This window comes from Chiloscyllium punctatum, chromosome 40, assembly GCF_047496795.1.
Source record: "Chiloscyllium punctatum isolate Juve2018m chromosome 40, sChiPun1.3, whole genome shotgun sequence".
NCBI classification, from domain to species: domain Eukaryota; kingdom Metazoa; phylum Chordata; class Chondrichthyes; order Orectolobiformes; family Hemiscylliidae; genus Chiloscyllium; species Chiloscyllium punctatum.
This window is the reverse complement of record NC_092778.1, coordinates 68,821,448-68,834,185: the sequence shown is the minus strand read 5'-3', so window position 1 is coordinate 68,834,185 and position 12,738 is coordinate 68,821,448. Positions and strand designations below refer to the sequence as shown.

General features: G+C 40.6%; 1 protein-coding gene across 1 annotated transcript in view; it reads right to left on the bottom strand.

The window, feature by feature from the left end:
• vps35l (VPS35 endosomal protein sorting factor like) overlaps positions 1–12,464 on the bottom strand; it is a 149,181-nt gene extending 136,717 nt beyond the window's left edge. Inside the window, exons 1-5 of the mRNA XM_072560213.1 lie at positions 12,359–12,464; positions 6,950–7,049; positions 4,925–5,116; positions 2,144–2,266; positions 170–194 (exon numbers count right to left, since the gene is read on the bottom strand). Of these exons, the coding sequence (XP_072416314.1) occupies positions 170–194; positions 2,144–2,266; positions 4,925–5,116; positions 6,950–7,049; positions 12,359–12,375 (457 nt within the window). The 5' untranslated portion in view covers positions 12,376–12,464. The remainder of the gene's footprint in view (positions 1–169; positions 195–2,143; positions 2,267–4,924; positions 5,117–6,949; positions 7,050–12,358) is intronic.
• Positions 12,465–12,738: the final 274 nt, after the last annotated feature.

Sequence of the window (12,738 nt, the reverse complement as noted above, 5' to 3'; positions counted from 1 at the left end):
AGGAGAATGAAGTTGAGAAACATATCAGCTACAACTGCTTGATTTAATTCTACTCCAACCCTTATGATCAGAATGTATCGCCTTCAGACTTCCACAACCCTGCCAAATTGTGAAATTTTTGACTGAAGGTAAAAGTCATACATTTCACTGAAGCAAACATATTCCTTACCTTTCTCAGATCCCAGAAATAAATTCTGTAAAAGAAATGCATAAAAAGTCAGAATTATTCCTAAAATATGCAAGAATTCTATCCCACAGTAGAAAACAAAATATGCATTATTCAGTTCATGTGTTTTGACTGCCCTCATTCAAATATTATAAACTTAACAGTCTTTGTAGAAACAATGAATATTTGTGATTACTGCACAACTGACACCTTTTATCCCCAAATGTTACTTCCTAATTTCACTAATAAAAGCTATAAACTCTCAAACAGACTATTACATGGTACAAGTACCATAACAGCAAAGTTGAGACACTATGGCAAGTAATTTCAACATGCAATTTACAAAGCTGTATGCAACTGTATCATTCTATGAAAATAAACCACAAACCATCTTGAACATTCATGCTTTTCAGAGTCACTCTGGTTACTTGTGATTCATTCGTATCTCTTAGACATTTGGATTGCATACTAGAAACTGCTGGATCATAAATTCTGAACTATAATTACTACATTCAATTATACATGTCAGAACACAAAAACATCTGGACATTCTGACAGTATACTCTTACAATTAAATCTTTAAAATATTATAAAAGAACAAAGTATAAGTGTAGCCAGTCATTTGAGCCTGCTCCACTACTCAATATGATCACACTTGATCTGATCTCAACCTCAACTCCACATTCCTGCATTTGTCTGATAACTTTCATCCCTTGATAATCATAGGATCATAGAAGCCCTATGGAAGCAGACCATTAGGCCCATTGACTCCATACCCACCCTGTCCCTGTAACCCTGGATGTTCCATGGCTAATCCACCAACCCGACACATCTTTGGACTGTGGGAGAAACCAGAGTACCTGGAGGAAACCCATGTCGACAGAGGAAGAACATGCAAATTCAACACAGACAGACAGTCACCCGAAGGCAGAATCAAACCCAATTCCCTGTCACTATGAGGAAGCAGTGCTAACCACTGAGTCACCATGTCCCCTGGATCAAGAATCTACCTCTGCCATAAGAATATTTAAAAATTCTGCACCAATATCTTTTCAGCAATGCAATTTGAGAGACACTCAAACTGTCTGACAGGAAACAAAAACTGTTTTAAATGGGCATGGTCTTTTTTATTAAATTATGACCTCTAGGTCTACATCCTCCCACAAGGGGAAACAGCTTTTCAACATCGACCTGATCAAGTCCCCTCAAGATCTTAGAGGCTTCAATTAAGTCACCTCTGACTTTTCTAAGTAGTCTAGAGGACACAACCTAAGGACTCAACCTAAGACAATCTGCTCTTCAAAGTGTTATTCTGGGAATCCTTCTCTGAACTGCTTCCAACACATTAACATCCTTCTCAAAGTATGGCGACCAGTACAGTACACTGTACTCCAAATGCAGTCTCACTAAAGTCCTTTTTAAGTGAAGCATAATTTCACTAATCCTGCATTCAATTCTCCTCTCAATCATCACAACATTCTATTAAGCTTTCCTGATGAGTTGCATATCTGCATAGTGTTCTTCTGTGATTCGTCCACTACGATATCCAGATGTCTCTGCATCTCACAGCTCTGCAACCTTACGCCAATTGGGTAACATTTCTTTTTATTCTTTCAGCCAAAATGAAAAGTTTCATACTTGCCTGCATTGTATTCTATTTGCCAGGTCATTTCCCACTCACTTAGCCTGTCTATGTCCCTTTGTAGGCTCCTTATGTCCTCCTCACTTTCCCACCTGTCTTTGTGTCATTAAACAATCGAAGAGTTAGGGCCTGAGTATCAGCTCCTGTGGCACACCACTCATGACATCCCGCATCACACACATTATCAAGTTTGTTTGAACACTGTCAAGCTAAAGGCAATTGTCCAAATTGTTTCCTTACAATTAGATTTTGAGGTAGACGAATAAAACAATGCAATACCTTTGAATGCTGTTACATAATATTAAACATTTGAAGAACATGTAAAAATTTCTTACAATGGAAAGTTTTTCTGTAGTCGTGTACCGTGTAAGTATATAGGTGCGTTTTCCAGACCATGGCTCAAAGTCACTCCCAACTGCTGTGTCCTCTGCTTTGTCACGTTGTTTCTTACCAGGATCCTGGGTAATAACACAGAAATGAATCTGTCAATGCAAGTTAACAACCTTCGCCTTTTACAATGTCTGTATATTATAATCCAATCCTTATCAAGGTTGAGCCTTAACAAGGAAAGCAGGTCAAATGAAAATGCTGTAGAGACCAAAGGGGACAGTTCGACCAGTTGATTAGATGCTGAAAAATGTATTGCTGGAAAAGCGCAGCAGGTCAGGCAGCATCCAAGGAGGAGAATCGACATTTTGGGCATAAGCCCTTCTTCAGGTCAGCTCTGATCTCCAGCATCTGCAGTCCTCACTTTCTCCCAGTTGATTAGATGGTTAGCTTGTGGCTAGGATCAGCATTTACAGTACAGGTTCAGTCCTGTTTTGGCTGTGGCAGACTTAGGACCTGCCTCACCTACTTCAAAGTGAATGACTTTTTGAAAACAGTAAAGGTAGGCAAACCTTTATCTGAAATCCCAAAATCCAAAAACCTCCAAAGTCTAAACGGTTTCTGTGTGACATTTATATCTCATTAAGCGTAAGGGACTGTCAGAGAATACAGGAGGATACAGATAGACTGGAAGAGTTGGGCGGAAAAGTGGCAGATGGTTTTCAATCAAGACAAATGTGAGGTGATGCATTTAGGCAAGACTAATTCTAGAGTAAATTATACAATGAGCGGAAGAGCCTTGGGAAAAGTTGATATGCAGAGAGATCTGGGAGTGCAGGTCTATTGTACCCTGAAGGTTGCTACACAGGTGGATAGAGTGGTCAAGAAGGCATGTAGTATGCTTGCCTTCATTGGACGGGGTATTGAGTATAAGAGCTGACAAGTCATGTTAAAATTGTACAAGACATTGGTTTGGCCGCATTTAGAATACGGTGTACAGTTCTGGTCGCCACATTACCAAAAGGATGTGGATGCTTTGGAGAGGGTGCAGAGAAGGTTTACGAGGATGTGGAAGGTGCTAGCTATGAAGAGATGTTGAGTAGGTTAGGATTGTTTACATTCGAAAAAAGGAGATTGAGGGGGGATCAGATTGAGGTTTATAAAATCATGAAAGGTATAGACAGGGTGGATACAGACAAGCCTTTTCCCAGGGTGAAGGATTCAATAACGAGAGGTCACGATTTCAAGGTGAGAGGTGGAAAGTTTAAGGGGGATACACGAGGCAAGTACTTCACACAGAGGGTGGTGGACGTTTGGAACGCAGTGCCAGCAGAGGTGGTGGAAGTAGGCATGGTAGATTAATTTAAGATGCGCCTGGATAAATGCGTGAGTAGGTGGACAGTAGAGGGATACAGATGCTTAAGAACTGACCGACAGGTTTAGACAGTACATTTGGATCGACTCAAGCTTGGAAGGCTGAAGGGCCTGTTCCTGGGCTGTAAATTTTCTTTGTTCTTTGGCGTGCAGTTATCTCAACTCCACACCCACTCAATGCATGTCACTCAGATGCAACATGGCAGGGGGTGGCCCAGCTCTGGCAGGCCTGAATTCTGTCTCAGAGCCCATACTACTCACTGTGAGTCTGCTGCTCAGTAAGGTTTTTTGAAATTTCACTGTTGAACTGGCACTTAATCTGAAAATTTGAAAAATTCCAAATTCCGAAAACCAGTTGGTCCCAAGCGTCTCCGATAAAGGATTGTGTACCTGTACAAGTATAATTCCATTAATCCCAAAACCACTTTATAAATTGCATTGAAAAGAAAACAGCTTTTGTCTGGTATCCAAAATAAACCCTACTAGTGCAACTAAAGCTCAGAATCTTTGAATACAACACCTCAGTAGGATTAAGCCACTGGGACGTCAACTGTTCGACTGCTACTTTGTGCGGCCATTACATACTTGAGCTTAGACATAGTCAGCCTCTTCAGGGTTTATCCCAACATTTCTGGTATAGGAGAAACACCGACTCTTCACTCTAAGTGAACCTAACTCATCGTACATCCATCCCTTTACAGCTGCACTGATCTATCAACCTTATTCCAAGAACTGCTCAAAATGCCAAGAAAATAGAAACTCAATCTTCATCTTTAAGCTATTGATCTCCTTGAAGATTAAATAAACTCCAGAAGTCATAAAATAATCTAAGATAAACAAGAAAAACTATTAATGGTGCACTAGAACACATTAAAGTTAGGCCTCCAAACAATTTTGAAACAAATCACTACAGCTACGGAAATATTTACAATTATTAACTGTAGACACTGACAGGTAACTGATGGTGCAGCACGGTGGCTCAATGATTAGCACTGTCAATTCACAGCCGTCAGAAACCCAGGTTTGATTCCAGCCTTGGGTGACTGCCTACGTGGAATTTGCACACTTTTCCCACGTCAGCATGGGTTTCCTCTGGGTACTCTGGCTTTCTCCACAGTCCAGGGATGTGCAGACTAGGTGGATTAGCTATGGGAAATGCAGGGTTACGGGGATTAGGTAGAGGGGTGAGTCGGCCCCACCAACTTTATTATTTAGTAGTGTGAACTCAAAATTTCAAATAGAAGAAATATTCAAAGGAGAAAATGAATACTCCCGATTTACTTTGAAAAATGAACAGTAAGATTAAAAATCCATTAAGAACACAAATCAAATATCTGTAATTTGGAGGAATCAGTATGCTAAGCTTATTTAAAAATCAAAAAGGGAACAGCATAGTCAACAAAGTTTTAAAATACCATGTTGGCATTGTTTTTTCCTGCTCCCATGACTGCAGACGTCAGAGGATCTGCTGTTGCAACAAACTGTGACAGAGGATCACTCCCATCCAGCATGCTGCTCAGAGGGTCCATCATCGAACTGGAGGATGAAGATGATGTAGAAGAAGTACTTCCTTTACGCACTATTTTCTTAGTCTTTGACTCAGTGACCTACAAGGAATGGTCAAATAAATGCATTATCTTTCTGTATTAACTCTCCTTGATACATCTCTGTAAGCTGTTGTGCCACTGTAAGATTCAGAGTTAGACAGCATGGAAACTGACCCTTTGGTCCAACTCGGCCAGTTGACCAGATATCCTAAATTAATCTAGTCCCAATTGCCCGCACTTGGCCCAAATTCTCTAAACCCTTCCTTGTCATGTATCCATCCAGATGCCTCTTAAATGTTGTAATTTTCCCAGCCTCCAACACTTCCTCTGGAAGTTCATTCCATAACCACACACCCTTTGCATGAAAAAGTTGCCCATTTTCCCCTCTCACACTAAACCTATGCCCTCTAGTTCTGGACTCCTCCACCCCAGGGAAAAGACCTTGTCTATTTACCATACCCATGCCCTCTTGATTTTATCAATCTCTATAAAGTCACCCCTCAGCCTCCGACACTCCAAGGAAAAATAGCCCCAGCCTGTTCAGCCTCTCCCTATAGCTCAAATCTTCCAACCCTGGCAACATCCTTGTAAGCTGAAAATGTGTTGCTGGAAAAGCGCAGCAGGTCAGGCAGCATCCAAGGAGCAGAAGAATCGACGTTTTGGGCATGAGCCCTTCTTCAGGAATCGACATGATTTCGGGCATGATTCCTGAAGAAGGGCTTATGCCCGAAAAGTCGATTCTTCTGCTCCTTGGATGCTGCCTGACCTGCTGCGCATTTCCAGCAACACATTTTCAGCTCTGATCTCCAGCATCTGCAGTCCTCACTTTCTCCTAACAGCCTTGTAAGAGTTCAGAAAAGATTTGCAAGTTTCACAACATCTTTCTTTTAGGAGAGACACCAGAATTGCACACAATATTCCAAAAGTGGCCTAACCAATGTCTTGTACAGCTGCAAAATGACCTCTCAACTTAGACCAATATAGCAAAGCATACTAAATGCCTTCTTCACTATATTATTTATCGGAGACTCCACTTTCAAGGAACTATGAAGCTGCACTCCAAGGTCTTTGTTCAACAACACTCCCTAGGACCTTACCATTAAAGTGTATAAGTCCTGCCCTGAGTTATCTTTCCAAAATGTAGAACCTCACATTTATCTAAATTCCTGCAGTTGCCAGGGCTTATATTTCTCCACTTAAATGAACAAAATGGCTACATTTACAATCCTTCAGTCCTCTGACACCACATCAAAACCTAAAAAATTGTAAGATTGTTGCCAGCATCGCCATAATTTATACCCTTCCTTCCTTCAGCAATCTAGGAATGATTTCCTCCAGATGAATTTTCACTTTCACGACTGTCAGCTTTTCTAACATGTCCTCTATCTTTTTCAGTACTCCAAAACTGCTTCATTTAATCTTAGAATTGGCAAAGTCCTCTTCCCCGGTAAACAACAAGGCAATGCATTCATGCAGCACTCAGTCAGCAGTCCTCTGTCTCTCCCAATCAATCTTCATTTCGGTCCCCAACTGACCCTTACTGCTCTTCTACTAACCCGATTACTGTAGATATATTGAGCTGCCTTTTGCTGTTAGTACAGGTATAGAATGATGACTGTTCCTTTAATGGTCTTACTGCACTTTGCACTTCATTATATAATTTATTCTTCAACTGCCAGTCATACACTGCCTTTTTCAGCTTCATCCAACTCAAATGCCTTTAACCCTTTGTGGAAATATACTTGGACTACAGGATCACAAACACAACACAGAAATGGTTCAATGTGACAATGCCATCTTGTCTTTTCAACCTAATAGTCAACTTGACTTGACTATCAATGATCTTATTTTTTTTAAAAAAAAGAGACAGAGCAATGTTACGGAGAAACGCACTGTAATAAGTTTCAGAGGATGGAAGTCACCAAATTCGAGAGGTACAGCCTCGAAGCAGCATGACTTGAACTCTGCTTTGTAATTCCTGTCTCTGGAGTGCCTTCAAGTAAAAAACAAACAGAAAATGAAATCAGATTCATGGTTTTGAGCAGATGCCATCTTTAGCACACATTCTTTTTCGTCACATCTCACCACCATATCCTCGAGGCCAAGCTAATCGAAATCAAAAAGACAAGATCTGTCGGGGTACTGGGGGTCTGCAGGGTCAATGGAATAAAACTTAATTTAACAGTAACTTTCAAATATAAAACAATTCAGAACACCACATTCCCAGCAGAGGCTCCTGAGCATGCCCATGACAACGACTGGATGAACTATGAGGGAGTGACATTATGGAGTAGTTGCCCAGGTAGCTTACGTACAGAATGCAGCTCTTCGATAAGAACATTTTTAAATTCCATACAATCAGAAATCAAGAAACATCACTACAAATAAACTAAACCACTTGAACTCATGAGTTTCAAGAACACACCTCAACCTTTCAGTGAGGATTCACTGTGTAGATCAGACAAATAAAATTGGCAAAGATTGTCTGGAATATGATTTTTTCCAACAGTTTACAACTGCTTCCTAGAATAATATGTTGGGAAACCAACTAAGGACAAAGTTATTTTCAATCTAGTAATGAGGCAGAATGAGTTAGTACTCTAACTGTAAAGAATTTGCTGAGAAAGTGATCGCAACATATGGAATTTTATATTACATTGAACTTCAAAACATCTCGCTCAAAAAGAATTTTCAACAAACCAGGCACATTGGTATGAGGAGACATCTGACTAAGATTGACTGAGTAATTAAACTAAAAAAGGTATGCTACCAAATAACCAGTCAAAAAATGTTTAAAACATTCAACCAAATAACAAACTTTCAGTTGGAAATGTCCACTTTACATGGGCTGTTTAAGACAGTGTTGGTGTACTTCTGATGCTAGAAAAGCAAGGCAGGTCTGCTTTAACTGTTTTAACTTTATTAAGATACACTGACCGAGAAATACTAAACTCTAAATTTCAGCCATATACGCAATTATTTCAGTTCCCAAGGTGTGCCCACTGTATTTGGTGCCTCTTTTGGAGGACCAGAAAACATTTCCATCCTGAGCTGATCCCCCCACAGAAATGCAACTTTAATAGCAATTGATCTGTGCTCCGAAGCATTAGTTGTTAATCAAGCTAAAGGAAATTCAAGATTGTTTATCCATACAAGCATTCAGTGAATCTCATATCCTGACCCCCCAGTGTTTTATTAAAAACTTGCTTCACTAGCTTGGCTTTGGCTTTATAAGTTCCATCAAGGATCATCTTTGTGGGTGTACACCATTAATATAAAAAGGGGCTGGTGGCCCACTATCTGGTACCTCTGCATACCTCAAATTCTCTCTAAATGTGTAGTTCTTGTGAAACATTACATCCCAGGGTACACAGAGAAATGGCCCTAGAACCAGTGGATGCTTTGATGGTCATCTTCAATATCTCTTAAACTACTGTACAGTTCCTACAAATTGAAGGGTAGATAATGTAAACTGTCTATTTTTTTCAAAAAGAGGTAGAGAGCAAGGAGGGAATTATAGACCAGGGAGTCTTCGGTCAGTAGTGGGGAACATGCTAGAGTCCGTTACCAAGGATTTTATATCAGAATACTTAGTGGTAGAATCAGACAGTCAGTATAGATTTAAAAATAAAAAAAAGAAATCACATTTGACAAATCTATTGGAATTCTTGAGGATTAGCTGATAGAGTTAGTCAGAGGAGTCAATAGATGTGGTTCATTTGGACTTTTAGGAAGCTTCTGACACAATCCCATTTAGAATTAATGTGTAAAACTAACTCCCTACTCACAAGTGCACGTACTTTAAGAGATATACAAATTTGGTTAGCAGACAGGAAATAAATAGGTCTTTTTCTGAATGGCAGGCAGTGACCATTGGACCCCAGCTATTTACGATACCTGTTAATGATTTAGATGCGAGAACTAAATGTAATTGCAAAATTTGCAGAGGACATAAAGCTGGAAGAAGGGTGAGCTTTAAGGATGCAGGGGAGATTTTACAGTGTGATTTGGACAGGCTGAGTAAGTTGGCCAATGCATAGCAGATGCATACTGTGGATAAATGGGAGGTTATTCATTTTGATAGCAAAACCAGAAAGGCAGATTATTATTTGGCTGTAAATGGAGAGGAGAGAAAATGGTCAATGAGACCTGGATGCACCAGTCACGGAGTTCAAGTGCACCAGGTCCAACAGGCAATACAGAAGGTAAACAGTACATTGGCCTGCATAGTGAGAGAATTAGCACACAAGAACAAGGATGTCTCACTGCAATTACATTGGGCAATGCTGAGGTCACAACTGGAATATTGTGTGAAATTTCAGTCTCCTCATAGAATTTTTATAAGTTCCTAAACAGGATTAGATATGTTAGATGAAGGATGGATATTCCTAACTGCATGGGGATACAGAACCAGTGGCTACAGTTTAAGGATAAAAAGCAAACCATGTAGGACTGAAAACAGTGGAAATTTCTTCACCCAGAGGGTGACAAATCTGTGCAATTTATTACCACAGACAGGGGTTGAAGTATGGTTTAAAGGACGAGGTACATATAGTTCAAGGCCAAAGGAATTAAGGAACAAGCTGGTGGGGGGGGGGGGGGGGGGTGAAAATTAGGGTATTGAGCATATATATATATATATATACTGATTGGTGGGGCAGGTTCAAGGGGTCGAATGGCCTCCTCCTATTTTCTACATTTCTATGTTATAACAAATTAAAGAACAACCGATGCTGGAAATCTAAAACAAAATTAGAAATTGCCAGAGAAACTCAGCAGGTCTGGCAGTACCTGTGGAGAAAGAAACAGAGTTCATGTTTCAAGTCCAGCTACGCTACTTCAGTTCTGAATTTTTTTTGTTTTATTTTGTTTGACATATTTTATTGACTTGTCTTCTAGCTTGCTCATGGTCACTAAAATGTCCTTGTCACATTTGCTTGTATCCCTGTCTTGCCTTCTGTAATAACTCAGGAACCCTGACAGGGAAGGAACATTGCTCATTGTTGAACACTAAAATAAAATCACTACCCATGGTATACATAAGTTAGGCCCAGGCCAGGACAGACCCATCCCAGAGGCTTTTTTAAAAATATCGAGAGATTCTGTTAACCTCGGTCCACTTTCATGCATTTCCTAATTAACCTGTTCAAAGATGTTATCACACACCTCTGCTGCAAGTGGGACGTAATCCAATCCTCCTGATTCAGAGGCAGGGACATTACCATTGGACTAAATGAGCCTGTAGGTCCACTTTTTTAAAAATATCACCCTCAACCAAATCACTGTTGACTTTTTTGTTGTTTTTAATCTATTAACCACTACTAGTAAATTGTGTTGCTAACTAGAAATTTACATGCACAGCCTATTATAAGCCAATCAAATTGTTCAGAGATGTTAATACATATCTCTGAACTCGGTGTGACTTGAACGAGGCCTCTTGGCTCAGAGGTAGGAACAACAGCAATGCCCCACAAAAATCATTTGTGTTGGTTTTAAAGTTACTTTAGTCCACTTGTTCAACACACTGACACAACCTCCAGAGCAGGTGGGACATGAACCTAGATCTAACTCAAAGATAGGGTTACTACCACCACACCATAAGAGTCTGCACTGGAGCAGGCAGGACTTGAATCCAGGCCTCCTAGCTCAGAAGTATGAACACATGAACTGCACCACAAGAATCCATTGTATCTGTTCTGTTTGTTCCCATATCATGAAAAGATTTATTTCAACCAGTTTGTGAACTTTTTCCAGGGGCATATTTACTCCAAAGCTCAGTGTATTTTCTTGGCTTCCAACTTTATGCTTCATGGACTCGACTTTCTGCCCCTCATCTTCTGCACTCATTCAGTTTTTATATTTTCCAGTGGCCTTACCATATTCTAATTATAATAGTCAAAAGTTATCCATTCATTACCCCGCGCTCCCCTCCCCCCCCCACCCAATAACAACATTAGCCTAAAATGTAAACAAAAAATGTTGCAGTCAACATTTAAAATTAACCATGAAATTCAGTGAATGGCAATAAACTTCTTTCATGTCACGAGTTTTAATGGCTTTTATTAACGCACCCATTGTTATGTCATCACTTGAACACGAGCAAAATTAATCCATTTCAAGATCAACTTGGTAATTTTGGGAAAATCTGATGCCAACATAACACCACTTTGGGTTCTTGCTGTACCACCATGAATATGTAACAATGAAACATGACAAAGGTGGCAATGACAGGGTTATTTTGCCATTTTCCTTTTCAGAGAGAGGTTTTAGAAAGGCACTGTCTGCTTCATTATATGATAGCTAAGTTCAGTACCCATAGGGAGGGCCTCAACTGGGACCTCAGGTTCATGTAACATTACAGGTGACCACCATTGCACTATACGCACACACAGATACTCCTATACACATGAACATATATACACACAGATGTGCACACAGACACCCACACATACCCTTACAGACACACACACTCCCACACGCACCCCCTCACAGACTTAAGACACTCTGCACTCATTTCACACACACACACTTTCTCACACTCACAACCCCCAACCCAGACAGACAGACACACTGACCGACAAAGACCCACATACACACATATTTTGTGGGGTGAATTTGTACTTGCAGGGTTACATTGTACTTTGGTCAAAAACTGCATGAATCCATGTAAAACTCATTATTTCACTTTTTAAGATTAGAATCAGTCTAAACATCATGGCACAGACAGAGAACACAGGGGGCCAACACCTTCAACATATTGTCTAGCTATCACCATTGTTAACAGCTAACCTGAGAATGCAACGTATTAAGAAAAAGGTTTTGTGATTTACACATGAAAGAAGTGAAACTATCACTGTATTCTAACAGATGACTTAACAGACAATCAATTTTTTGATGTATAATTTCAGTTACATCACCCTGTAAGTTTTTGCTATAAATTCTGTGTTACGATCGAGCCCCCCACAATCACCTGATGAAGGAGCGTCGCTCCGAAAGCTAGTGCTTCTAATTAAACCTGTTGGACTATAACCTGGTGTTGTGTGATTTTTAACTTTGCTTCATTATAATGTGGTTTAGCTCAGTGGGACTAAAGGACACTGCCCTAAGAATAGCGTTGCCAGCTTTTGCAGTAATTTTATCTCTAACCAAAAATTGCGCAGGGCAAATAGATATGAATGGATGGTGTGCTGTTCACAGAAAGGCCCAGGCCCAGGCCCAGGCCCAGGCCCAGGCCCAGGCCCACTCTGGGAATGGCGACGGCGGACAATCTTTCAAAAACAAACCCAAGCAGCCACCTCTTACCACAACACAGCAGCCATCTTCCCAGTCACGTGCCACTACTCACGCACTCTGACCTTTGAGCCCATTGGAGAAGGCGGGGCGCGCCATTTTTAAGCGCATTGAAGCTCCACCCTATTGCGTCACCGTGACGTAAAGTGCCCAGTGTCAGGGGCACGTACTGAGCAAGCGCAGTCTGAGTGGGAGGTGGATGGATCGTTTCTTCAATGTCCGTCTGTGAGAGCTGTTATAACTGTATCTCACACATGGAGCTCCAGGAGGTGACCCCTGCAGTCAGGGGCGGGTTTGTAGGCCGGAGTCTGGGAAAGGAGGCCTGCCATTTATGTGGTATAAATATTACTTGCTACTTGTCAACCTCCATATTATTTTTATTTGAACATGGA